Here is a 27423-nt window from a genome sequence, read left to right as displayed (position 1 = left end):
GAGTAGGTTTTGGCTGTTGGTACCAAAGAGCCCTAACCTGATCCAAAATACTAGCACCAACAAAGGGGTTTCAGGCCCAGACTTCAGACAAAAGGCTTTGAGATCCCTGTTTATGTCTGGAGTTGGGAAAACAGCAGCCCATGGAACAGAGAGGAGAAACAGCTAGTCAGATTATCAGCCGTGAACTCTAGGGATCATGAGCCATCTGAGGGTCAAGTTCTGGGGAACTGCGTAGCTTTGGCTACAGACAGATTTAAAGGTAAGGGAGAAATCAGGAACATAGAGTGGGACAGGTGCTTATAATGGCAGTGAATAATGTCAAGCAAGATAATAATGTCAAGCTCAGTTGTTTAGAATAAAATGAATTTCAAGACCTTTAGGTGTTATGGTTTGAAGAATCCATTGCCTTCTGCAAGAGGGCATGAAAGTGAAAGTGAAGTCACTCAATCATGCCTGACTCTTTGGGACCCCGTGGACAGTAGCCTACCAGGCTCCTCTGTCCATGGGATTTTCGAGGCAAGAGTACTGGAGAGGGTTGCCATTTCCTTCTCTAGGAGATCTTCCCAACCGAGGGATTGAACCCAGGTCTCCCGCTTTGTAGGCAGACACTTTACCATCTGAGCTACCAGGGAAGTCAAGAGGGCATAGGACCTTTAAAATAAGATTCAGGAATGTGAAAGGACTGAACTTCAAGGCCTTGAACCCATCTCGTGTTCCTGAACATTCAGCTCACCTCAAGAACTGGTAGAATCCTCACCTTGGCCCCCTGAGCCTTAAGCTAAAGGGGTATATACTAGGAAGAGCTAAGCCAACGCCCCTGGTGCTCCCTCTCACTTTCCAAATAATAAATCAAAAACAGTATTATGGGGCTTTCTGGTGGCTCAGTGGTAAAGAATCCTCCTGCCAATGCAGGAAACGCAAGAGACTCGGGTTCGATCCCTGGGTCAGGAAGATCCCCTGGAGTAGGAAATGGCACCCTACTCCAGTATTCTTGCCTGGAAAATTCCATGGGTAGAGGAGCCTGGCGGGCTACAGTCCATGAGGTTGCAAGAGTTGGACACGACTGAGCGACTGAGCATGGATGCACACACAAGCTGCATGTTGAGATGTGACTGTGACCAAATTAGAGAGGTGATATCACACAGACATCCCGGCTTAGCGTTGGGGCAATGACTGATGAAACACTGGGCCATCTCCCTAGCGTCTTACAGACGATGGTTGTGATGTGTGTGAGAGGAACACTAGCAAGACGTGGGGACCATGAATATGGGGGAACAAAGGGTTCACGTGGTTGTTGACCAGTGAAGGGAGGGACCATGCTGAGAGAACAGAGCGCGGATTTCAGCAGGGCCAGAAGGATAAGGTGGGACAAGGACATCTTCAGAGAAGCTACTGAGAGCCCAGGAGATCAGAAAGACCCCTCCCCTAATTCTTAAATCCATATAAGCTTCACTCCATACTCGGTCCAATCTGGTCAGGAGAATGGGGTGGAAAGGGGAATCCTAAAAGCTGAGTACCAAATTTTAAAAAGAGTGGTAATTTGAAACTCAGTAAATGTCTCATTTTCTTCCCTCATCTAAATAAAATGGATACTGGATGATTGGTGTAAATTTAAAAGTTAAAATTATTGCACATCCCAGTTTGGGTTTGTTTTTTTTTTTGGCCGAACTGCTGCATGGCTTGTGGGAGCCTTGTTCCCCAACCAGGGAGCAAACCCATGTCCCCTGCATCGGAAATGCAGAATCATAGCCACTGGACCACCAGAGAAGTTATAACTTGAGCATGCCTGTTAGGGGAAAAAAGGTGATCTGTGAGTTAGGCAGCCACAAGTGGAATGGAGGGTGTATCTACTGTTCATGTGCGCCCAGAACACTTTCCCTTTGGTAACAAAAATGTGCTCTCTGTTTGAAGCACTGCCCCTGCCTGTTCTTGAGGTCCAGGTGGGGCTGTCTGCCTCAGGGCCCTGACCGGTGCAGATCATGGGTAGCGGGCTGGAATACTCAAATTAAGTCAACCTGAGTCTCTCGTGGGGACTCTGACTCTTGAGTGGATTCCTTACCTGCTCCCCATGTGACTCCACGTTGTCACACATCTGACCTTGGTCCGGAGCTATGAGCCCCTTCCCAGAATTGAGATGTCTGTGTTCATGGCTTAAGCAAAGGGAATGCATTATTTGGGGGTCAGGGGGGCGGTGTTTCGGGTACCACAGGGGCAGGAGTACCATGGCAGCAGCCATGGGAAGGGTGTGCGTGTGTGCACGACACGTCTGTGTAACAAGGCCTGGAAATCCATCAGGAAGTCGAGGCACGGCAGCCGCTGCTTCTCCCCAAATGGCGAATCCATTCTTCCTCCCCTCTGCAGACCACTTTCTCCATTTCTTCATCAACACAGCAGAAAACTCCCTTCCTGGGCCTCCCTAGTTTCATGTTTCAGATCAGCTCGAAGGCGAGCTGTTGGGCACAAACCTACCACCCAGGAAAGTGCCTTGGGTCAGATATTCATTCCTTGTCTAATTCATCCGGTGGTGAGGAGCAAAGATGGGCTCATTTACAAACGTGGCTGCCAAAAGCCCACTTCTGTGTGTCTGGGGTGGACACACCCCAGAAAGTGGAGAAAGTGGACTGGGTGACACCCAAGAGGAGTTTGCCACATCTCTGGGTCTGCAGCTGCTGTGCCCCAAACCCTCAGTGGGAGGCAAGGCACCACCCATCCCCACTCTCCCAGGTGGTAAGACTTGATCGGGAGAATGCTGCTCCTTTTCTGTTTGTTTTTTAATTGAGGTACAGTATCTACATTACATACAGTAAAGTACCAAAACCTTAAGTACACGGCTAGATGGATTTTTACATGTGTTACCAATAGCCCAGATGAAGATTTAGAACAATTCCACTCTAGAGGCTTACTCCCTCCGGACCCCCTTCCCAGTCAACATCCTCCCAGGGATAAACCCTGCAGAATTTTACCATCAAAGGTTAGGTTTTGATTTATTTATTTGTGGCTGTGCTGAGATCTTCATGACCCAGATAATCACGATGGTGTGATCACTCACCTAGAGCCAGACATCCTGGAATGTGAAGTCAAGTGGGCCTTAGGAAGCATCACTACGAACAAAGCTAGTGGATGTGATGGAATTCCAGTTGAGCTATTTCAAATCCTGAAAGATGATGCTGTAAAAGTGCTGCACTCAATATGCCAGGAAATTTGGAAAACTCAACAGTGGCCACAGGATTGGAAAAGCTCAGTTTTCATTCCAATCCCAAAGAAAGGCAATGCCAAAGAATGCTCAAACTACCGCACAATTGCACTCACATCACACGCTAGTAAAGTAATGCTCAAAATTCTCCAAGCCAGGCTTCAGCAATACGTGAACCGTGAATTTCCAGACGTTCAAGCTGGTTTTAGAAAAGGCAGAGGAACCAGAGATCAAATTGCCAACATCCGTGCTCACTTCGGCAGCACACATACTAAAATTGGAATGATACAGAGAAGATTAGCATGGCTCCCGCGCAAAGATGACACGCAAATTCGTGAAGCATTCCATACTTTTATACACAATGGAATATTACTCAGCCATTAAAAAGAATTCATTTGAATCAGTTCTAATGAGATGGATGAAACTGGAGCCCATTATACAGAGTGGAGTAAGCCAGAAAGATAAAGACCAATACAGTATACTAACGCATATATATGGAATTTTAAAAGATGGTAACGATAACCCTATATGCAAGACAGAAAAAGAGACACAGATGTACAGAACAGACTTTTGGACTCTGTGGAAGAAGGCGAGGGTGGGATGATCTGAGAGAACAGCATTGAAACAAGTAGACTATCAAGGGTGAAACAGATCACCAGCCCAGGTTGGATGCATGAGACAAGTGCTCAGGGCTGGTGCACTGGGAAGACCCAGAGGGATGGGATGGGGAGGAAGGTGGGAGGAGGGATCGGGATGGGGAACACATGTAAATCCATGGCTGATTCATGTCAATGTATGGCAAAAACCACTACAATATTGTAAAGTAATTAGCCTCCAACTAATAAAAAAAAAGTTTAAAAAAATTGCCACATCTGCTGGATCATCAAAAAAGCAAGAGAGTTCCAGAAAAACATCTCTATCTGCTTTATTGACTATGCCAAAGCCTTTGACTGTGTGGATCACCATAAACTGTGGAAAATTCTGAAAAAGGTGGGAATACCAGACCACCTGACCTGCCTCTTGAGAAACCTATATGTAGGTCAGGAAGCAACAGTTAGAACTGGACATGGAACAACAGACTGGTTCCAAATAGGAAAAGGAGTACGTCAAGGCTATATATTGTCACCCTGCTTATTTAACTTCTATGCAGAGTACATCATGAGAAACGCTGGGCTGGATGAAGCACAAGCTGGAATCAAGATTGCCGGGAGAAATATCAATAATCTCAGATATGCAGATGACACCACCCTTATGGCAGAAAGTGAAGAGGAACTAAAGAGCCTCTTGATGAAAGTGAAAGAGGAGAGTGAAAAAGTTGGCTTAAAGCTCAACATTCAGAAAACTATGATCATGGCATCTGGTCCCATCACTTCATGGCAAGTAGATGGGGAAACAGTGGAAACAGTGTCAGACTTTATTTTGGGGGGCTCCAAAATCACTACAGATGGTGATTGCAGCCATGAAATTAAAAGATACTTACTCCTTGGAAGGAAAGTTATGACCAACCTAGATAGCATATTGAAAAGCAGAGACATTACTTTGCCACCAAAGGTCCGTCTAGTCAAGGCTATGGTTTTTCCAGTGGTCATGTATTGATGTGAGAGTTGGACTGTAAAGAAAGCTGAGCATTGAAGAATTGATGCTTTTGAACTGTGGTGTTGGAGAAGGCTCTTGAGAGTCCCTTGGACTACAAAGAGATCCAACCAGTCCATCCTAAAGGAGATCAGTCCTGGGTGTTCATTGGAAGGACTGAAGCTGAAGCTGGAACTGTAGTACTTTGGCCACCTCACGCGAAGAGTTGACTCATTGGAAAAGGCCCTGATGCTGGGAGGGATTGGGGGCAGGAGGAGAAGGGGACAACAGAGGATGAGATGGCTGGATGGCATCACCGACTCGATGGGCATGAGTTTGAGTAATCTCCGGGAGTTGGTGATGGACAGGGAGGCCTGGCGTGCTGCGATTCATGGGGTCGCAAAGAGTCGGACATGAGTGAGCGACTGAACTGAACTGTGCTGGGTCTTTACTGCTGTGTGGACTTTTCTCTAGTTGTGGCGAGCAGGGGCTACTCTCCAGTTGCAGTACGTGGGCTTCTCATTGCAGTGGCTCCTCTTGTTGCAATGGCTTCTCATTGCAGTGGCTCTAGGGCAGATGGGCTCAATAGTTGCAGCTCCCAAGCTTTAGAGCATAGGCTCAGTAGGTGTGGCAAACAGGTTTAGCTGTTCCACGGCATGTAGGATCTTCCCAGACCAGGGATCAAACTCAAGTCTCCTGCATTGGCAGGCAGACTTTCTACCACTGAAATACCTGGGAAGCCCCAGCATAGGTTAGTTTTGCCTCTTCTTGAATCTCATGTAGATGGAATCAAACAGCCTGTGTTCTTTTGTCCATGGGCTTTCTCATCCAATATTATGGTGGATTTCTTTCTTAAAGCTGATATATTTATTTGGCTGTGCTGGATCTTAGTTGCAGCACTTGGGATCTTCCATCTTCATTACAGCATGTGGAATCTTTTAGCTATGGCATGTGGGATCTATTTCCCTGAGCAGGGGTCGAACACAGTCCCCCTGCATTGGGAGTGCAGAGTCTTAGCCCCTGGACCACCAGGGAAGTCCCTCATTCAACATTATGTATGTGAGAGAAACACATATGATTGCACATGGGAATCAGAAATCGATTGTTTTTTGAAGGGGAAAAAGCCAAAGCAAGACACTCTTTAGACTGGGGAAGGGGTGGTTAGACCATATGAGGTTTGGGTACAAAAAAGTCCTTAACTACTTCTTGCTTATATTTTGGAAGCACAATCATTATCAAAGTTCTTTTTGCTGTATTCGTTTGGGATGGAAAAAACTGCATTCTTTCACCTCTGGAAAGGCCGTGACCTGCTGGCAATACGAGGACTGATGCATTTTGATAGAAAGAGCTCTTTGGTTCCAGTTCCTTCCCCAGCCTCCTCATCTTGACTTGGAAGAACAGTGCGGTGGAGAAGGGCCAGGATAAGCTCATGGGGAAAAGTGGTTGAAAACAGTGAGCTCCGAAAAAAAAAAAAAAAAAAATAAGAGAAGACAGTGTTTCTTTCATCAGTGGCATCTCCAGGTCTCTGGAAGTGGGTGGGCTTCTCTCATTTTGAGGATCTCCTGGCTGGTTCCTCCAGCGCCTCCTCTCTAGGCCACCGTCAGGGCTATAAGGGTGAAGGGTCGCTATGTTGGCTGGACACCCCTCATGTGTCAGGCACTTCCGTGGGGTTTCACATACACTGTCCTATTCAATCCTGACCTTACTAAGAGCCATTGACCTCTTTGCCTCGATAAGAAAACTGAGGTTCATGGAGATTACAAGTTTAAATAACCTGTTCAAGTTCGTGTAGCTGGTTATGGTGAGTTTTGAAGTCAGATCTGTCTGGATAAAGGCAACCCAGTCTGGGGCCTCCCCAAGTTGGCCGTCTTCCACTTCCTGGGGTGAGGAAGGGGTGCTCTGCTACAGTGGCCAGCCCTCCAGGGAAAGCCGCTCCGTCCCGCACCTGAGCACACTCAGGCAGCTGTGCCCTTCCCAGCCTTCACCCCGGGCCAGCAGAGGCCAGAGGGACCTTTTCATCATCAGCCAGGACTAACAACTGCTCAGGCACACACGTGGCCTTGGGTAGGGGAAGAGGCGAGTGGAAGAGGCGAAGCTTTAATGAAAGGGGCCAGTCTTTGATGCCGGTTGCAGATATTAAGTGAAGTGGAAAGGAACCGGGAGAGCTGTTGGAGAAGGACTTCCTGGGAGTCCCTGAATCACTCCTGCAGGCGTCCCCCGGTGGGACAGTGGGATGGTGGGACACCCAGAACGGGACTCCCAGAGCGAGGCGGTACCCCCCTGCCAGCGGCCACAGAGCCGTCAGCCCCAGAGGCCTGGGCCTGCCGGAAAAGCCCAAGGGGGCCTGGGACCCCGCCTACCCTGAGCCTGATACTCCCAGATACCTGGGTTTGGGTGGGGTCAAAAGCAGGGCTCAGACTGGGGTGAGGCAAGAGAGGGGTCTAGGAAGGAAAGTTAAAGGAGGTGCTCACACTCTAGGTATCTCTGTTGCCTCACCCAAGTCCCAGCCCTGCCAGGGAGCTCAAGGCACCAGAGGTGAATAACAGCAGTGAACAGGCACTGCAGCTAACATGCACTGCTCATATGCGGAGCCCTGTTCCAGGCTATGGGTATTTCGTGTATAACATGTTAAATCACTTAACGCTGACAACTCTTATCAGTTGACAGATAAGGAGACTGAAACAGAACTGGTAACTTGCCCAGCTAATAACTCCTACAGGCAAAGGTGCCCCTGAGTCCCCTCTCTTAGCCAGGCCGCCACGTCACACCACCCCCAACACACACACACAAACAAGGTTCGGGTGCCAGGTGGCACCCAGTAGCTTATCAGGACCCCAGCCCAGCAGGCTGGCCACAGCTGGGCCTCTGCCCACGGCAAGCCCTGCGGGACTGGGAAGGTGGGTCACATGTGCACGAGGCCTCTTTTATAGCCCCACCGCCCCCTCTGGCTCCGTCTTTTGCCACCTGACCTGACCTGCCGGCTGCGACCTACACCAGCTGTGCCCACTCATCATGGAGAAGGTCCTTGTCCTTCTGCTCGTCGCCCTCGCGGTAGCCTATGCGGTTCCCGACCCCCGGGGAATCATAATCAACCTGGTAAGAGGGTCTTCCAGGCAGGAGGCATCTGGGTCCCCATGTGGGATATTTTTTAAGCTTGGCTTTTTGACCCCTGGTGGGTCCGCTGCCCAAGAGCTGGGAGGTAAGACATCTCTTCCTTGACTGCCCACCCCCTCTCTCCCTTGCCCCTTCCCCAGGGCCCCAGAGAAGGCTGATCAGCATGGAGCGTGCTCAGAGCATGGTTCAACCTGGCTGAGGGAACTTGATAAAAATCCAGAGCAGAACTCCCTGGAGGTCCAGTGGTTAGGACTCCACACTTTCACTCCCGAGGGCACAGGTTCAATCCCTGGTTGGAGAACTAAGATCCCACGAGCCATTAAGTAAAGCAAGAGAAAAGAAAAACCCAGAGTGTTGGGCTCTCATCCTGGAAACCCTGACTCAGAAGATCCAGTAGTTTAAAAAGTTTCCCTGTGATTCTGGCTTCTGACCTAGTCCAGCTCTAAATGCCTCAGGACTGCTTACTTATTTAGTCCTTGTAAGAACCACATGGGGCTTCGCAAGTGGTGCCGGTGGTAAAGAACCCGCCTGCCAATGCAGGAGATGTATGAGACGCAGGTTTGATCCCTGGGTTGGGAAGATCCCCTGGAGGAGGACATGGCAACCCACTCCAGTATTCTTGCCTGGAGAATCCCATGGACAGAGGAGCCTGGTGGGCTACAGTCCATGGGGTCTCAAAGAGTCAGACACGACTGAAGCGACACAGCGTGTGCACACATGCACGTGTGCACGTGTGCGTACACACACACAAGAGCCACGTGAGATAGGTACTATTATGATCAATCCTGTCTCCACATGGGAAGCTGACTTAGAGGAAGGTGAAGTCACCTGCCTGAGGTCACACAGCTGGAAAGCCTTGATCAGAGACTGGCGACCAGCTGACAGGCTCCAGAGCCAGGCTCTCCACACTGTCCACGTGGCCTGTCCACAAGAGGGCACTGCAAGAGCCCTTCGGGTTAGGAACCCAGTTCACAGGTCCTTAACTCAGGGCCAGGCATGGGTTCAGAGGGGCTGGGAAGCCTCTGAGATTGCCTGTAAGAATCTGTGGAGGGAGGATTTTCCCGGGAGATGGTCCTCAACTTTCACAGGCTCTTCGAAGGACTGGGGGACCCAGAGAGGCTTGGAGACCCCTTTTGGGGGCCACAGGCGACCATTCCAGATGTGAACACTGAGGCATAGAGGGGGGCAGCGACTGGTCCAGGGTCACCCAGGGAGCTGGTAGCACAGCAAGTCCGAGGAGTTGGGTGTCCTGTCCCCACTCAGGGCTACTTTAATGATGCCACACTGTCCGCTTCTCACATGGGCGGGTCAGGGGGTCCGGGTGGGCAGAGGCCTCGAGCCCCAGGGGTTGGATTCCTTCATACCAGCCCGCCATGGTGGGAGGCCCTGTCGGCAGCAGCGGTTGGTGAGTTGGGGGTCTGCGTGGACAGGGGACCTAAGGGAGGGCGCTGGGCTGAGCGGCTGCCCCCTGGCAGGATGACGGCGAGCTCTGCCTGAACAGTGCCCAATGCAACAGCAAGTGCTGCCACCGGGAAGACGGGCTGAGCCTGGCCCGCTGCGCACCCAAGGCCAGCGAGAACAGCGAGTGCTCTGCCTTTGTGAGTGCCGGGGGGCGGGGTAGGGGGGCGGAGACGGCTGTGGGGGTACAGCTCAGTGAGCGGAGGGCCCTCGAGGCTTGCGTGTGCGCTCAGGGAAGAGGGTCAGTCCGGACACAGAATGCTGGAGGTGAAGGGAGGTCAGCACCCTTCAAAGCCCTTTCCCATCCCATCCCGTCTCCTGAGCCTCACAACTGACCCATGACATGGGTCATGGACATGGGTGTTAACCCTATTCATGGATGGGTAAACGGAGGCTCCCCAGAGAGATCGAGTTAGTAAGAGCAAGCGAGCCTCACAGTGGAGACCAGAACCCAGGTCATCCAAGCCCACAGAGCCCCCCGCACCGCCCCCCATGGAGGCAGGAAGGAGAAGCGCCATCTGGGGCAGGTGGCCCCCACAGTCTGTGACCCCCCTGTCTCTGCAGACACTCTATGGGGTTTACTACAAGTGTCCCTGTGAGCGGGGCCTGACCTGCGATGTCGACAAGACCATCGTGGGCTCCATCACCAACACCAACTTCGGCGTCTGCCTTGATCTCGGACGTGCCGCAGAGTAAGCGAGCTCACCCCGGCCAGCACACCCCAGGACGCTCCTCCACCAGGCCCCGCCCCTGGCTGGCCACCGCCTTGACTGGCGCCTCCACCTTCTAACTGGGTTCTTGGCAATTAAAGCCCCTCTTGCAAACCTTCCCCAGTCACCTGGATACCCTTGCTGAGTCAGCGTCTTCCTTGATGTTACATCAAGCTTCTTGCACCATCAGGTGTTATCTGAAAAGGAGGAATATGTCGGGGGGCCAAATAGAACAAGGCTGACAGGCTGGAGACAAGATTGTGAAACAAGCCCAGTCAGGCTGGGAACCTCTCTGTTTCTAAGGAGCATCACAGCTCCCTGGGAGGCCCTCCTTGCCCCTCAAGTTCTCAGGCAGGCAGGCAGACATGTGCACACGTGCACACACGCACACACACTCATCTCTGGTGGGGTGTTATAATGGCCCATATTCTTCACCCTGCATCAAAACTTACCAGTCCCTTCTGGCCAAACTCAGCGGTGACAGCTAGCTGACACCATCTGTGTTAAAGAGTCAGATCACTCATAATCGCTGCGGGCTTACTCTGTGGCCAGCAAATTCTGACGGTGGCCCTGGGAAGGAGAATTCATTGTCTCCACTTTATAGATAAAAGAAACTAAGGTTCAGAGATGTTAAGTAACTTGCTCAATGTTACGTAATTAGAAAAAGTTGGCACTAAATCCACCCAACTCCACCCCCAACCCTTTCTACGATTTCCTGCTCTTTCCTGGTTACTCACACTGAGACAAATGGGTGGAACTTAAAGGAAAGGGCTTCCCTGGTAAAGAAACTGCCTGCAAATGCAGGAGACCACGGTTCGATCCCTCGGTCAGGAAGATCCCCTGGAGAAGGGAATGGCAAACCACTCCAGTGTTCTTGACTGGAGAATCCCATGGACAGAGGAGCCTGGTGTGCCACAGTCCATGGGGGTCACAAAGAGTCAGGCATGACTGAGTGACTATCACTTTCACTTTCAAAAGGAATTTAGTTTTGACTTAATATAAAAACCGTATACCCACTGGAGCCATCAAACCTGGGCTTCCTTAGAGAGTCTTGAGATGCTAGGCACTGATGTGCAACTGGAAGGTCAGTGACCCTCGGTGGCGATGCTGGAGAGGAGATTCACATAAACAGGGGAGGGTGAACTAAATGAATTAGATGCTCTACCCGACCCAGGATTCTGTACTTCTGGGATAATGAATCCTCAAGAGGAACAATTAGGTTTAGGATTTAAGACTGGATTCAGCTGTAAGTAACAAAAACCCAAGTAATTATGGCACAAACAAAGGGGGCATGTATTTCTCAGGCGTGAAGAAGTCTGGAGATGGAAGTGTTGGCATGTGTTTGGGTGCTAGCTCCTCTCGGCAAACGCCTTCACTGGGGCTCCTAACATCAGATCCTCTCACCATGTGCTAAGTGAGCAAGCCTGGGGACAGAAGCTGGGTGGGGGAGGGGGTAAGGACAGAGTGCCTCTCCCAGGGTACCTTCTTATCTTCCCCTAATACTTCCAGGCTGACGTCTCCATATCTCCACAGCTACAGCTGGGTCACCTGACCACCTCTAGCTGCAAGGGAGGCTGGAAAAGCAAGTATTGGGCAAAGAGAATGGGATTGCCATAACTGGCTTAGGCTAATTACAATCCTGCTCCAGGGATGGGGATGTGGCTGCCCAAACAATATTGGGGTTTAGCAAGGAAGGCGGGCTTGGCTGCCAGCAAACATTGCAAGCTTTTTATTTCAGTGATAGTGCATCATCTCTCCCTCCTTGCCCCTCCCTGCTAGGGGAGGCTCTGGGAACCAGGGACAGGAACACACAGTTCCGGGTGTCACCGGAGTAGGCGGAGAAGTGGGAGGAGGCAACGAAGAGTGATCATTAAAAGAAAGCTTTCTTAGCTGGCTTCTTCTTTTCAATTTTCTTACAATGGCTGTAGGTGATTTTAAACTATTTCTGATTCTTCGGACATACACAAGTCAGGCCCAGCTGGCAGGGATAGCCGTTATCCAGGCTGAGGAATGTCAGAGAAAGGGAAGAATGCCAGGGAAAAATGACACTTTGACCTCGGCCTTGAGGGCTGCTCTGGGGCAGCCCCCAGCTTCACCACAGTCCAGCTTGGGGGCCCTCGACCTGTGCACAGCAGAGGAGCCTGGGCACAAAGGACCTTCTCCCCCAGCTGCTGACTCTGTGCCTCTGGTCACCTCCTCCAGGCTGACCTCTAGGGTTGCACAGGGCCCTCCTCACTCCGCCCCTGGCATCGCCTTTCCCCTGTTATCCCATCTGCCAGTCCTAAGTGGATGAACACTGAGAGGGGGCCCTATCTCCTCTCCTTAAATCCACTCATGAGTCAGTCAACTCCCCTCTCCGGCACACTCAGTTCAGAGGCTGCCTCAGCCCACTTCCTCCCAGGAAGCCACAGCAGAACTCCTGGGGCTTGGGATGAGTGTGGTTAAGGCAGACGTAGACCCAGGGTTAGGGCCAGACCTAAACTGTGCCATTGACCGTGCTACTTCAGGGTCTGCTGGAAGACCCCCAAGAGAACGGGAACCCATGTTAGAGAAAGAAACATCGCCACGCCCCATCCCTGCCCCACCATCCAGGATTCCACGCCCCTGGCAGGGGGACCCACCTTGGGTCTGTCCAAAGTCTCCCCCAGCAGAGAACGCCCACCTACCCCTCCCTCCTTCCCCTGGCCTCTGGGTGCACTCCAGTTCCACCTTCCGTGGGTCTCCCCCTCAGCTCCCCCGAGGGGACCCCTTTATAGGGCAGTACAACTCGCGGTTCTCGGCAGACCGGCAGCAGCACCCGCTCTTGCACCCCTGCTTCTGGAAGCAAATCTCCCCCGTGTCCTGCAGGGAGACGGCCTGGCCTGCCTCCTTCTCCAACACTGCCCCTTCCCCACCTGCCAGGCTGGGCAGTCTCTAAGGCCCCAGGGGCATCTGTGTGGGTGGGGTTCGGGGGACACAAGGCGACTGCGGGGCCTGACTTGTGCCTAGAGGGGACTAAGCAGTTTTGGAAGGTTTGTCCACAGTGTCCCCCAGATAGGTAACTTCTCCTCTGTTGCACAGGAGAGTGAGCCAGACCCACCCGCCTGCCGCACAAAATTGTCATCTGCACCTTCCCCCCCAAACATGCACATGCTCACACGTCAACGGTCCCCAGGGCTGGGGCTTATGACATTATCTATCACTGCCATCCATCAGCCCTCTGTCCCACAATGTCAGTAGTCTTTCAAGGAGCAAATACTGAGTGCCTACTGTGTGCAGGCCCTGGGGCTCCAGTTGGGAACAAAAGCAACAGCTGCCTGCCCTGCTCCGCGTGCCCTGCCCCGGGGGCCCTGTCTGGCTGCCCCTCTCTCCCGACCTAGGCTGCGGCCCTCCCGACACCCAGGCAGAGCAGGCCCATCATCTTGGTTTGCCGTGTTCACAACATATATGACTCCCTGAATTTATCTTCTTTATCCTGTTTTAAAATTTTTCTATCCCCTCCTTAACTCTAGGAGGGCAGTGATTTTTGCACTCATGTTCACGGTTCTCTCTCACCACTAGGACTTAAGTCCTCACACACAGTAGGTGCTGAGAGCAGAACTGCTGAGTAAAGGAGAATACTGTAATGTTCCCTTGATCTCTCTAACCTCTTCTACTATTTCCATTCTCTCTCACTCCTCTTTGCTGTTCCTGAATATGCCAGGCAAGGTCCCTCCTCTAGACTTTTGCCCTGGCTGTTCCTCCACCTGGACGGCTCCTTCTCCTGCCTGCCTGGCTCCCTTTAGGAAAGGCCTAGTGGCTCAGATAGTAAAGAATCTGCCTGCAGTGTGGATTCAATCCCTGGGTTGGGAAGATTTCCCTAGAGAAGGAAATGGCGACCCACTCCAGTATTCTTGCCTGAAGAATCCCATGGACAGAGGTGCCTGGCAGGCTACAGTCCCTGAAGTCAGCAGAGTCAGACACGGCTGAGTGACTAATCCTCATTCACTCCCTTTAGATCTTTGCTTAAGTTTCCCATTGTTAGTAAGGTCTTCCCTGAATACCCTCTTCTCACACCACAACTCCTGAAGCCCCTTCCTTATTTGTTTCTTTGTCCTCAGATGTTGATCACGTGGAATATATTAAAATTTTACTTATTTACCCCCTACAAGAGAATGTCAGCTCTCCCAGGGCAAGGAGTTTTGTGTCTTGTTCATAGACCTCTTGCTTGCACCTAGCAAAATCCTTTATAGGTGCTAAGTGCTCAATAAAACGCGAGGGGAAATGAACGTCTGTGTCTCTTACCAGACGTGAGCGAGTGTGGGAGAGGAGTGCTCTGCTGTGTTCACCTCTGCAAGACCATCAGCGGTGCCCCAGCAGGGCTCCCATGATCCAGATGAGCTTTCTTTGTCCCCCAAACACCCAGCACTCCCTGCTGCCCCCCACTTCCAGATTTCACCCACATAAGCCTCTAGGTCCACCCACCCTTACCAAACAGAGTCTGAGGATGGTGGTAGATAGTGTACCCTCGAGGTTCCCTCCCAAACTTTTGATTTCCTTCCCAGTGAGGAGGAAGAAAAAGGAGAGGAGGAAGTGGAGGACCAGGAGCAGCTAAAAACCCTGCATCTTCCAGGTGACCGCCATGTGACTGAGGCCTGGCGGGTAGGTAATGAGGTATGAATGCCCAGTCCTGGGCTTGAGAGGGAGAGGCCAACAATGCCAGCTCCCAGACCAAACAGACAGAGGAGTAAGCGATGGGGATGGAGAAGATGTTCCCCAAGAGCTACTGCTGCTTCCTGGACCGTTCGCTGTGCTTGCCTTGCTGCCGGCAGAGTAGCCAGTCCATGTGCTTGGGCTCTGGCACCAGCAAGATAGATCTGAATTCAGAAAGCTCTGCTATCTACTGGCTGTGTGCTTTTGGCAGACTTCTTAACCTCTTTGAACCTCAGTTTCCACGTCCGCAAAATGGGACAAAATAACAGTACATCACAGGAATGACGCAATGCTTAAATTAAATAGCAGGTATTTTACTATGCACAGAGTAGGCACCCAATCAATAGAAGCTGTTGTCATTATCTATACAGTTAGAAGGTCTCAGAACGATTTCAAAAGACTCTCTCATCCTATCTGATTGTATATTATTAACAAATAGCATTGTGAATATTTGTTTCACAGATGAGGTGACTAAGGCCCAGAGAAGTTGCTAAACCTCCCAAAGTCACAAAACTATCAAATAACAGAAAATTAGACTCTGGTTTTTATCTTTCCACTCCCTTCCTCCAGAGACTTTCGATGAGAATTTCAGTAACTCTCTCTCCTGTGAAAGTGCGGTCACCTGAATACATTTCTGTAGGCCTTCTTGGTGGGCATGAGGGTTACAAGCTCAGAACACACGAGCTATGAGTGGGTAATCAGAACAAAGTGCCTGAGTCTTGAGAGTGGGAACAGATGGTAATGCTGCGGATAGAGGGGCAAGAGACATTCTTACATACACTAATCATGGCAGGTAAGGAAATGCTGTGGAAACAAACCACCCAGGAGGCATAGAGGCTTATCACAACACAAGTGGGTTTCTTGCTTGTGCAAAGTCAGCTGTGAATCAGGACATTCTCTAGGGCCACCATCCTCCAATTCCGGCCTCTCCCAGCCACAGAGCATCCCCTTGTCACCCAGCCATGGAAGGGAAAGAGAACTGGAGAACTTGAAGTCATAGTCTCTGAAAAGCAATTGAGTGATCCAGGTTTTCTGGGTGCCTCTTGGAGGATGAAATCAACCCCAACCCAGAACTGGTTTGGATGTTGGAATGGATGATGTCACACATATCAAAACAGTATGAAAAGTTTTACTACTTGAATAATGGACCTTTCCGGAGACAGCAGGGCAGGTGCAAGGGGGTCTGAGTGGTAAGGATGAAGGGGTGGGTAGCTTTGACTTTTACTGAAGCTAGGAGATGGGGCCAGGGAGAGGGCTCCCCCAAGCAGGCTGGGGTTTGTGTAGTTTGCATCTCCCACCAGCACCAAGGGAGGGAGGGGGGCTATTATCGGCTGGCCTAGATGTGGGGCAAAAGGGGTGTGAAGGCTCAAAAGCTATCATTGGCCAACCAAAAAATGGAGTCTTCCTTCGGACTTCTGTAGCCATCCATCAGTTAGGACTCCATGCTTCCCCTGTAAGGGGCATGAGTTCCTTTCCTGGTCAGGGAACTAAGATCCTGCAAGCCACGCAGCCTGCCTATCCACAAAAGGAGTCTTTTTTCTAGTCTTTCCTAGAAGAAAACATAGACAAGCTTTCACATGGGTCTTTGCAGTATCTTTCTATTAATAGTTGTGACTCTTCAGGCAAGGGAAACAAAAGCAAAAATAAACAAATGGGACTATATCAGATAAAAGCTTATTCATTTTTTTTAATGACTTCCTATGCACAGCAAAGGAAATCATAAAAAAAAAAAGTGAAAAGACAATGTACTGAAAATAGGAGAAGATACTTGCAAATGATATGTCCAGTAAGGAGTGACTATCCAAAATATATGAAGAACTCCTACAAATCAATAAAACAACCTGATTAGAGCTGCCTAACAGTCATTAGCTCTGGGTCCTAGGAGCCAAGCTCTCCTGGCTTATTAAAATAATAATAAAGGGTTTTGTGGCAGCAAATTGCTCCCACTATACACTCTCCTTTTGTCCTTTAATAACAGAACCCCCCAAGTTTTAGCTGGGCACATGGATGTCCAGATGAAAACTACATTTCCCAGCTTCCCTTGCAGCTAGCTGCAGCCATGTGACTAACTTTTGCCTGAAATTGAACGTGTTAGTCGCTCAGTCTTGTCTGACTCTTTGTGACTCCATGGACTGTAGTCAGCCAGGTTCCTCTGTCCACGGAGTTTTCCAGGCAAGAATACTGGAGTGGATTGCTATTTCCTTCTCCAGGGCATCTTCCTGACCCAGAGATTGAACCCAGGTCTCCCACACTGCAGGCAGATTCTTTACCATCTGAGCCACTAGTTCACCAACTTTTGCCTAGTGGGGTGTAAGTGAAAGTAATTCCTGCTGCCCTTTTAGGAAGGGTGAGCTACCTGCTGCCTCTCTACCCACTTTCGTCTAACTGGAAAGTGGACCCAGCAGGTATGCTGGTGCACTATCTCTGACTATAGAAGGAAAGAAACAACCTGGGGCAGAGCTTCCCAACTAGCGTGTCTGGAGATATGGATGCCTTCTGCCCTCAGCAGAGCCTCTTTAGGGCCCCGAGACCCTTCTACTCTTATGCCGAGGTGCTATATCAATATGATGTTTCTATGTGTGCCATGTTGTAAAAAATTAAGGGGAAAAATGGAAGGAAACAGCAGCAGATGACTGAGCAAGAAGGTGGAAGGAGGTGGGGGCATGCGTGATCTCTCCCAGCAGAGCCTCCAGACAGCCTCCCCCCAACCACCAGGTGAGAGAGAAAGCATCCACCTTGCTAAAACCATCATTAGAATAAGATTTTGCTTTTGCAGCCATTAAGTTGTGTCCTACAGAACATAGATGGTTTGGACTTGGAAATTATCTTATTGTCTACTCATAGGGAAATAGATAAGCAGATATGGTCCACATATAAAATAAAATTAGGCAGTCACTGCTGAGTTTTTTGTTTTTTAATTTTTATTGGAGAATAGTTGCTTTACAATGTTATGTTAGTTTCTACTATGCAGCAAAGTGAATCAGCTATATGTGTGTGTGTGTGTGTGTGTATCTCCCCTCTTTTTTGGATTTCCTCCCTATTGAGGTCACCACAGAGCATTGAGTAGAGTTCCTTGTGCTATACAGTAGGTCCTCCTTAGGTATCTATTTTATACATAGTAGCGAGTCATTGCTGTTTTTAAAAATACTTTGGTGACATGAGGGAAATGATTGAGATATAATGAGATAGGAGAAAAAGAAATTTATGATCTCGGAGTGAGGCAAAGGATCTCTGAATTACACTGTGGTTATGTCAAATGAGGAGCGGTGAGTGGGTCCAGGGCAAGGTGACCCCCAGGCAGACTGAACTGGGGTTGAGGTGGAGACTCAGCATTCCAGTCTGACCCAGGAGAATGGGTCAGGGTTGAGTATGCAGACTAAGCAGACTAATCCAACTAGAATCAGTCTTAGGATGTTTGCTGAGAATTGTGACACAGATGTTTCCTTTGGGGAACCTGATTTCTCCATGTGTGAGGTGGACTTGTGGTTAAGACCCTGCCCTGTGGAGCAAGACAGCCTGGGGTCCAACCCCAGCCCCACCCCTACTTGGAACCTTTAAGAAGGATACTTTGCCCTATTCTTAAACTAGGGATAATTATAGTACCTACTATAACTTTGTTGTGACAATAAGATGAGTTGATACAGATAAGAAAACACATTGCAGTGTCTGGAACATATTAAGTGCTCGATAAATCTTAACTGTTATTATTATGTGACACCTGGAACTTTTGCAGCTACTGGGAAGGAATCCAGCCAGAGGGCCATGAAGCTACTGGATTTAACCAGACCCAAGGCCAACCTGCACTTCCAGTTCTGACCACCAGTGAATTCCCTCAGCATCCAGACCAGTTGCAATTGTTTTATTTTTTTGGATACTTGCAGCAGAAAATACCCCATGGTGAGACTTGGGCAAGCCATGTAGCTCTCTGAGCCTCAGTTTCTTTATTTTTAAACATTTATTTGATTGAAGTATAGCTGATGTACAATGCCGTGTTAATTTCCACTGCACAGCAAAGTGATGCAGCTATACATCATATACATTCTTTTTTCATATTCTTTTCCATTATGGTTTATCACAGTAGGACCTTGTTGCCTACTCATTCTATACGTAATAGTTTGCATCTACTAATCCCCAAATTCCAATCCATCCCTCTGCCCTCCCCCAGCAACCATACCCCCACAAGCCCACTCCCATCCCACAGTTTCCCCCTGAGACCACCAGGCTTCCAGACAGGGCCAAACCCCATGGGAAGCTCTATCATGTCTCTTCTTTCAGAACAATCCCTATCCGGTTCCCCCTCCCAGGAAGCACAGACAGAGGCCAGAGCCAGGAAGTGACTTTAATGTCTTTTGAGCAAGATGAGGCCCCTCAAGGAGGTGGGGGGGAGGAGGGTGCTCATGACCAGACTGCATTCCTCCTCTAAATCAAATGGCAGCGACGGCTACAGCTTGGGTCCTTGTGTCTGCAACGCAGGCCTACTTGGCAGGGACACACGATGTTGATGGCGCTCCTGGTCTGCAGAAAACGGGTGAGAGAGTTGAAAGTCACCAAGGAACAGGGAAGAAGGAGGTTTAAACTTCTTGGGGAGCAGAAGCAAGAGGTCAAGTGATGGAGTGAGACAGACTTCAGGTTTGACAGCTCTACAGCTTATAACATTGTGACCTTAGGCAAGCTTCTTTGTCTTAGTTCCCTCATCTGTCAAATGGGAATAAGGAAGGACTTCCCTTGTGGTCCAGTGGCTAAGACTCTGAGCTCCCAATGCAGGGGCCCAGATCCCTGGTCATGGAGTGAGTGAAGTTGCTCAGTCGTGTCCGACTCTTTGCGACCCCATGGACTGTAGCCCACCAGGCTCCTCAGTCCATGGAATTTTCCAGGCAAGAGTACTGCAGTGGGTTGCCACTAGATTCCAAATGCTGTAGCTAAGAGTTCACATGCCAGAACTAAAGATTCCCCCATGCCAGGATCTTTAGATCTAGTGCAGTCAAACAAATAATTTCTTTTTAAGGAAATAATAATAGTAACTCCATTTGTCATTGAGGGAATTAAACAAAATGAAGTAGATTAAGTGCCTATAATGAAAAGACCCTCTGGCTACTTCAGCTGTAGAGTTAGGCCACAGGAGGGACCTGGCTATCTCCCTGGGCATTGGCAGTTCTCCAGACAGAGAGGTGGAGACTGAGCCCAGCCTCCCTAGAAAGGTTTGGGCCCAGGGCCAGAAGAAAGGCAAGCAAGAACAAGACGTACTGTACGTTCTGCTCCCTGCATTTCCACCAGCAGATCACAATCATGCTTCACTGAGCACCGTCATTGCCAGGATCACACACTTTTCCCAACAAACTGGTTGGTTGGGTACCTTAGCCCCATTTTACAGATGAGGAAACTAAGGCTCAGAGAGCAGAAATGATCTGTCTAAGGTCACAAAGACAGGGGTTGGTAAAGCCAGGGTTTAAATTCAAGTCCAATCCCAAAACCGTCGACCTGCCTGGGCAGCTCCTCTCAAAAATTCGGTCATTGCGGCAGCGTGGTAGAGATGGATTGGGAGGTCTTTTCCCACCTGCTCTGCTGCAGTGATGTTACAGTAGAGACACTCATTCATGCAATAAACGTTTGTTGAGCAACTACTATGTGCAGGCACTATGCTGGGGGGTAGGGGGCTCAAAAGTGAATATGCTTTAATCCTTCTCTTGCAGAGCTCTGACCAGTGGTGGAGGCAGACAGAAGGTAGGCAAATCAGGGAGATACATGCTCTACTGAGGGTGTGGGTCCCAAGGGCATGCGAGTTCCAAGGAGGGAAGTCTTCTTGGAGGAGGTGGCTGGAGTTGCATTGCAGGATGATCAGGAGTTTGCCAGGTTGAGAAGGGGGAAAGGACGCTTCAAGCAAAGGGTGAAAAAAGCAGGTGCAGCCATGCGGGGCTATGTACCAGCAGGGGCTGCCCCGCGGGGGCAGGGTCTCACCTGGGGCAAGCACGTCATGGTTATTCTGGCCCGAGGCGCACAGAAGGCACTGCCGGATTCCAAGCTGATGAGACAGCAGTCACTGAAGCACTCAGAGTGGTGGGAACACCTCGCCCCATTTGCCTGTGGGGACAATCCCTAAGTCACCAGCTCTTTAGCCTTGTGTGTGTGTGTGTGTGCGTGTGTGTGTGTGTGTGTGTGTGTCTGTGTGTCTGTGTCTGTGTGTCTGTGTCTGTGTGTGGGGGGGGTGCCCTGACACTGCCAAAGCCCCACAGATCCAGAAAGAGAAGTCCTAGAGAAGTTCACCCCCATGTCCAACCCCACTGCAATCAGAGGAACAGGGGAAAGGAAGGGGGAAGTTAGGACTTTTCCCTCTGCTTCTTCTTTCCTGGGGGACCCCCTCAGCTCTGTGGCTCCCAAAGGGTCACCTGTGTTGATGGACCAAATACTCCCCATCACACTTTAGTGGGGATGGGGAAGGGACAGAGAATGGGGTGGAGAGAAAGACGAGGAAGGAAAAGGAGGAAAGAGTTGCGCGCCTAGAAGGGCACAGAGACGGGCAGAGGCTAGGGCAGGTGTGCAAGGTGCGGCTGGGGGCAGGACTGAGCATCCCAGAGAGGAAGAGGGGAGGGGGCTGGGGGGAGGGGAGGGAGAGGGGGAGGGGAGGGAAAGGCTGCTGCTGGTTGTAAGTCCACTTTCTTTTACCTCCAGAGCCGCTAGGGAGGTGAAGCAAGGTCTTTGAAGTCCTTTGGGAGCACACCAAGCTTCCAGCCTGAGAAGAAATCCCCAGTACGAGGTGGTCCCCTCCCCTGCCCCGTCCCCCACTTCTCTCTCCAAACCCAACTGACCCCTTCTGGATGGAGAGTGATGCCCCGGCCACCGCCCTCGGCTAGAACGGAAGGTTCGAAAGGTCCCTTGGCTCACCTTTGTAGACCCCTTTTTAAAGAGCGCGAACTCTCCCCAGCAGGGGAGCAGGACCCCCGCGAGGAGGAGCGCGATGGCCAAGGCCATAGGTGCGGCGGCTCCACGAAGCCGAGGGGCGGTGGGGAGAAACCCCTTGGCGGCCTCGTGACCCGTGCCCCCGCGGCCGCCCTGGGCTGGAGGCGGAGGGTGAGGGAGTTAATGGTCACAGGCCGCTCGGGAGCCGAGGCCAAACCCCGCGGAAACCCTCTCTAGCGCCCAGGAAGCTCCCGGCCCGGCCCGCGGAAAGGATGGAATGAGACCCTGATTCAGACTTTGACAGGCCTGATGATTGATTTTCCGGGCCCTGGGGCCTTCCGTGTGTCATACTTACAAGTAAAAACCTAAAACTGTAAACTAAGACTTTATCTTGCAAAATTATGCAAAATTTGTATGCTGAAATGAAAACAGCTGGCTTCTTGATATTCAGACTCTCTCTCTGCCTTTGCTGCACCAAACTACCTCCCGGCCTACCCTATGTTTGGGACAAGCCAGCCCGGACCTCTGGTGTTTCCCATTCCCTCTCCAGGCCCAGACGTGTGGTCTGTAAGAATCAGGAGCCAAGAGAAGGTGACCTCTAAGACCTAGAGGTCTCCCAGTTCTAAGAAGTCAATGAAGTGTCTAGGAATTTGTGAATCGTGTGTGACTCAGCCACCTTGGTATGAGGGCAGGATGGAGGACGGGAAGACTGGGAAGGAAAAGGAGGGTTCTTTGGGGAGAGCTGCAGGCAACAGTCATGGGCCCTGGGGGCGGCAGACTTGCCTCATCTCTTCCCTCTGGATGAAACTCCCACCTCATCTCACCCTGGGCTGCTTCTCTGCTTTTATAATTTGGCTCTTGGATTTCCCCAATGGTCCAGTGGGTAAGAATCCACCTACCAATGCACGGCCACAGGTTCGATCCCCGCTCGGGGAAGATCCCACATGCCACAGGGCAACTACTAAGCCCGGGTACCGCAACCACTGAGCCGGCTGTCTCGAGCCTGTGCTCTGCAAGAAGAGAAGTCACCACAGTGACCAGTAGAGAGTAGCCCCCACTCTCTGCAACTAGGGAAAGCCTGTGCGCAGCAGTGAAGACTCAGCACAGTCAAAAGTGAATAAATAAATAAATGTAATAAAATTAAAAAAAGATATATATGTAAAATTTGGCTCTTAAGATCTGAGGAGCCCTGACTTGATGGGGTGCCATAGACTGAGTTGTTCTCCCCTCCCCCAAGTTCATAAGTTGACACCCTATCCCCCAGTGTGATGAGATTTGGGGGGTGGGGCCTTTGGGACATAATCAGGGTTAGATGAAGCCATGAGGGTCCCCTCAGGATGGGATTAACAACACCCTCATGAGAAGGGACCCCAGAGAGCTTACTGTCTCTTTCTCTCTGCCATGTGAGGACCCCGTGAGAAGGCAGCTGTCTGCCAGCCAGAAAGAAAATTCTCACCAGAACCGGACCACCCTTAACCTGGATTTTTAGCCTCCATAGGGTGAGAGATAAACATCTGTCATCTAGGCCACCAGTCTATGGTGTTTTGCTGTGGCAGTGTGAGCTGACTATTATAGAGGGTTTAGGTCTTTTCTTTAAGAAGCACAGCCCCCACTGTCCTCAGAGGGGTTTGTGTCCAAGATCTCTGTCAGCCCTCCCTGTATGAGTCATGGTAGTTAACAGTCTGTCATAACAGAAAACTCTAGAAATTTCAGTGGCTTGGCACAATAATGCATTACTTGTCAGTCACGTAAATTTTGATATGTGGCAGGAAGACTCTCTTCCATCTCATAGCCACATCATCTGGAAGACTGGCCCCCCAAGGTCCTTATGGAGGAAGGGAGAGAGAGGAGGAGAAGGTACATGGACACCTCAGTGCCTTGGCCAGGCCTGACAGCTGCCTCTTCCACTCACAGACCGACCGTTGGCCACAACGAGTCACGTGACCCTGACCTTCTGCAAGGGAGGCTGGGAAATCCAAGTCCTGGAAGCCTTAGTGTCTACTATCGTTTCTGCTGCCTGTTTTATAGGTGAAGAACCCAAAGGCTCAAGGTAAAATAATTTGCCCAAATAACACAGTTAAGTCACAGGGAGAGATATCAACCCAGGGTGTTCTAGCTCCTGAGGTCAAGCTCTCCCCGTGCCCCGCGGCTGTGGGCAGCCAGAAGTCTTTGTTCCCTAAAGGAATTTCTGTCATCATTTCTTTCCTGTCTGTAAAGCTCATTGTGAACCCGAGAGGAGCCCCAGGGTATAACAATTCTTCGTGTGGAGTCACCTAGTTCCCTGAGGTATTTGGCCCTGCCTTGTGAGTGGTTGATAATATGTAAATAGTGTCTCTGCTCAGGAAAGGGACTGATCTGAGGGCAAGAGAACAATGGCTGTGTGTCAGGATTGGCAGGTTGAAATTCTTGATCCGAGGCCCAGGAACCTCAGAGAGGCTTATTGAAGGCCCTGAGCGGGAGGTAAGTCCCTGAAATTCTAACTTCTGTACAAAAAAAAAATTTTTTTTTAAGGCACAGGACTGAATTAGCCTCAGAGACTGGTTCAGAAACTTCGGGGTTTTTTCCTTTTTTAATTTTTTTGAAGTCTAGTTGATAGAGCCTTCATTTTTTAAAATTATTATTTTGTTTGGCCATGCCTCACAGCATGCGGGATCTTAGTTCCCCGACCAGGGATTGAACCTGCACCACCTGCAGTGGAATCTGAACCACTAGGGAAGTCCCACTAGTGCCTCCGTTTTAAGGTGAAGAAACTGAGGCTCAGAGACAGACGGGACTTCCCCAGATGACTCAGCAGAGCCCGGTCTGGACCCGGGCTCCTGACTCCAAGTCCTTTTATACCAGTGGCTGGTTTCCCAAATCCAGCTGGCACTGATCACAAGCACAAATACAAGACCCATGTGCAGTGTGGGGGGTGGGCACCAGGTTACTAGGGTCCCTGAGACACCCGACCTGTGAGAGCGGCTCCAGCTCTGCCCTTTGGCCAGGACCCGAACCTGGGCAGCCCAGTCTCATGTGAGGAGAAGGAGGGCAGGAAGGCCTGGCTGGCGGGCCTCTGTTCTCCCACCCCCGCAACCAGCGCCCTCCTCCCCCTCCCCATCCATTCTTCCATCCTCAGACGCCCTCCAGTGTCTGCTCCTTCCCTGCATCTCTCTGTTCATTTCCATAACAATATTCTCACTGATCTACAGCAAAATGGAAAAAATTACCGCCATGTGGTTTTTGTTCTTGTCGTCAAACATATTTAAAGAACCCTTCTTTATTTTGAAACTACATCCTTCCTACTTTCTTGGCCTTCCAGTGTGTTTTTATGAAACAATGGAAAATAAGACAATGCTAGTAGTTTTATTTGGTTTTCCATGCTGTTTCTTGGCCAATATATTAGATAGATATATATATACACAAATTCTGTCAGTTTCTCAAAAGTTTTGAAGCTTTTAATCAATCTGGGAAATCCAAAATAGAAATCTGGTGAAAACTGCCCTAAGTAAAAAAAAAAATCACCCATTTCTCTACTCATTCCTGAAGGAATGCTCAAGGGAGTCTGAGGAGAATGACGAACAGAGGCTGGAAAGAGCCTGGGAAGTAGAGAGAGCACAGCCAAGGCTCCCTGGGGAAGAGGACAGGCAGTGTCCGAGGGCACAGAGGTGGAGGCGCCGGGGTCCTCCATAGGATCCCCAGGACAGGCAGGGAAGCCTGCAGCCAGGGACAGTGCTCTTTCATGAGGGCTTGAAGGGGGACTACAATTTGGGCAGGCTGAGAGTAAAGGTTTGCAAGCAGGGGTCCAATCCCCTGGCAGTCCTGTGGCTAGGACTCGGTACTTTCACGGCTGGGGCCCTGGGTTCAATCCCTAGTTGGGGAACTAAAATCCCACAAGCTGCGAGACTTGGCCAAACTAAACATACAAGCAGGAGTCCAGAGGGACAAAGGTTTGGAGGTGAGAATGAAGAGGGGACAGGCTGGCTCTCTGCTTACAGAGGGTGCAGGGTGGAGTCGGGGGTGGTCAGTGCTCCAGGTAACTCGGGGGACCTTGGGAGTAACCCCAGTTGTGGTGACTCCTCAGTGGAAGGCTGGGCTGGTGGAGGCCGTGCTGGAGTCGGACCTAGCCTGGGGTCCAGGGGTTTCATGGGGTGGGGCTTCTCTGCTGCTCTGTGAAGACAGGAGGGGTCTCCTGAGAGAGGAAGAGGCCCGGTCCTGAGGGAGGTTACCTCACACCCATCCTCAGGTCATCTCTCTCTCTCTCACACACACACACACACACACACACACACACACACACACAGAGCTCCCATCTTATTTCTTCCCAGGACAGACTGGTCCTGGGGAGGGGCTGTCAGCTCAGCTGGGGAGGAAGACAGGCCTGGAGGGAGAGGACAGAGCTGACCACAGCCTCGCCTCCTCCAGAGGTAGCCAGCTCTTGGACCCCGAGGCGTCTACCTGAAGGACAGAAGTGGGTAGTCACACCTGGTGGCCTGTGTGCTACTCCGTTGCTCTCCACCTGCGGGAGCATCTCGACAGGTTAGCCTATGACGAGGCTTCCTCAGAGGGGCCACAGAGGGCTCCCCACAACCTCTGTGTTCGGGGGAAATGTTCGTGATGAGGTTCCTCAGAGATCTCTGAGCAGCTTCAGGTGACAGAGGGGCGGCCCGACCTGGCGCCCGGCCCACACTGCCCATGCGGATGGGAGCTTCGTCCTTCTCTGACTCAGTGGAGCCTCTGAGCCACAATGGTACTTAGTGGCTTAAACAGAGTGTTTCTGACCTCCTCAAGGAGCCATGATGTAATCACAACTCCTTTAGCTACACCTCAAAGAAATGCAAGACTAACTTGTTTTAAAAATAAAAACCAAGGGAGCAGCACTGGGCCAGCAGCTGTGTGAGGCTGGCCTCAGGGGCCCAGGGGCACACTACCTGATATTAGGTGTCTCCTCCTTGGCTTTAGCCTTTGTGGGGGCCTCAGTCTGTCTGTCTCTTGGGAGGGTAGCTGCCTCTCTGGACAGTGGCAGGGGGGTGGGCAAAGCTGTGTAAAGCCCCAAGCCCCTCCCCTCAGCACCCATTATACAAAACCCTAGAAGACTCGACTGGCCTCAGTTGGGTCAAGCAGTGTGGCCAGGGGGGCAGGGACTGTTACTGGCGGGACTTTGTGAAGCCTGGTCAGAGCAGGTTCCCAGAGGCAGGGAGATGGAGGATTGGGATGGGAATGGATGCCGGTGGGCAGGAGGATTGCTGTGCCTCCAGATGCAGAAATCCATCATGGTTAAGTTCCTCCAGCCAGGGGCAGTGCCTACGGAAGGGTCCTCAGAAACATGTGCCCACTGCCTCCTACCCCGCCAAAAGCCGTAAGGTATGTTCCATAGACTGCTGGGTTTCAATCTTTTTTTTTTTTTTTTTACTACAAAGATACTTTTTATACTGGTATTCAGAGAACTAGTGGATATTGTTGGCATCCATTCCAACTGACTGACTGTCATGTTGCTTGTTGAATATTTGGATTACTATCACTGCAAACGTGTGTGTGTATGTGTGTAAACACATATGTAATATGTGTATATGTGTATGAAACAAGTTTCACAAAAGAATACTAACATTTACTGTATGTGATATGCTCTGAGATTTTCTATTCTATCTCATCTTTTCAGAATGTCGATTAGAAACTTATCGTTGCTGGGGGGAAGGATGGGAGAAGTGATAGGGAGTTTGAGATGAACATGTACACACGGCTATATTTGAAATGGATAACCAACAAGGACCATAGCACCTAGTATAGCACGTGGAACTGCTCAGTTATGTGGGAGCCTGGGTGGGAGGGGAGTTT

The 27423-nt window shown here is 50.5% G+C and overlaps 2 protein-coding genes and 1 non-coding gene across 3 annotated transcripts; 2 read left to right on the top strand and 1 right to left on the bottom strand.

The window, feature by feature from the left end:
• The first annotated feature begins 3440 nt into the window (after positions 1-3440).
• Positions 3441-3547, top strand: LOC122697958. The gene has a single exon (XR_006342278.1). It is a non-coding gene; the product is annotated as a U6 spliceosomal RNA (small nuclear RNA).
• Positions 3548-7695: 4148 nt separating this feature from the next.
• Positions 7696-10166, top strand: CLPS (colipase). The gene is made up of 3 exons (XM_043907287.1): positions 7696-7861; positions 9355-9477; positions 9902-10166. Exons 1-3 carry the CDS (start codon positions 7778-7780, stop codon positions 10031-10033), a joined length of 339 nt encoding a protein of 112 aa, XP_043763222.1. The 5' UTR covers positions 7696-7777; the 3' UTR covers positions 10034-10166.
• An 8952-nt stretch (positions 10167-19118) lies between these two features.
• CLPSL2 (colipase like 2) lies at positions 19119-21834 on the bottom strand. The gene is made up of 3 exons (XM_043906917.1): positions 21598-21834; positions 20674-20796; positions 19119-19233 (listed from the first exon to the last, which is right to left on the bottom strand). Exons 1-3 carry the CDS (start codon positions 21682-21684, stop codon positions 19138-19140), a joined length of 306 nt encoding a protein of 101 aa, XP_043762852.1. The 5' UTR covers positions 21685-21834; the 3' UTR covers positions 19119-19137.
• Positions 21835-27423: the final 5589 nt, after the last annotated feature.

The sequence above is a fragment of the Cervus elaphus genome, chromosome 7 (genome assembly GCF_910594005.1).
Source record: "Cervus elaphus chromosome 7, mCerEla1.1, whole genome shotgun sequence".
In the NCBI taxonomy this organism is placed as follows: domain Eukaryota; kingdom Metazoa; phylum Chordata; class Mammalia; order Artiodactyla; family Cervidae; genus Cervus; species Cervus elaphus.
This window is presented reverse-complemented; position numbering and strand designations above follow the sequence as displayed.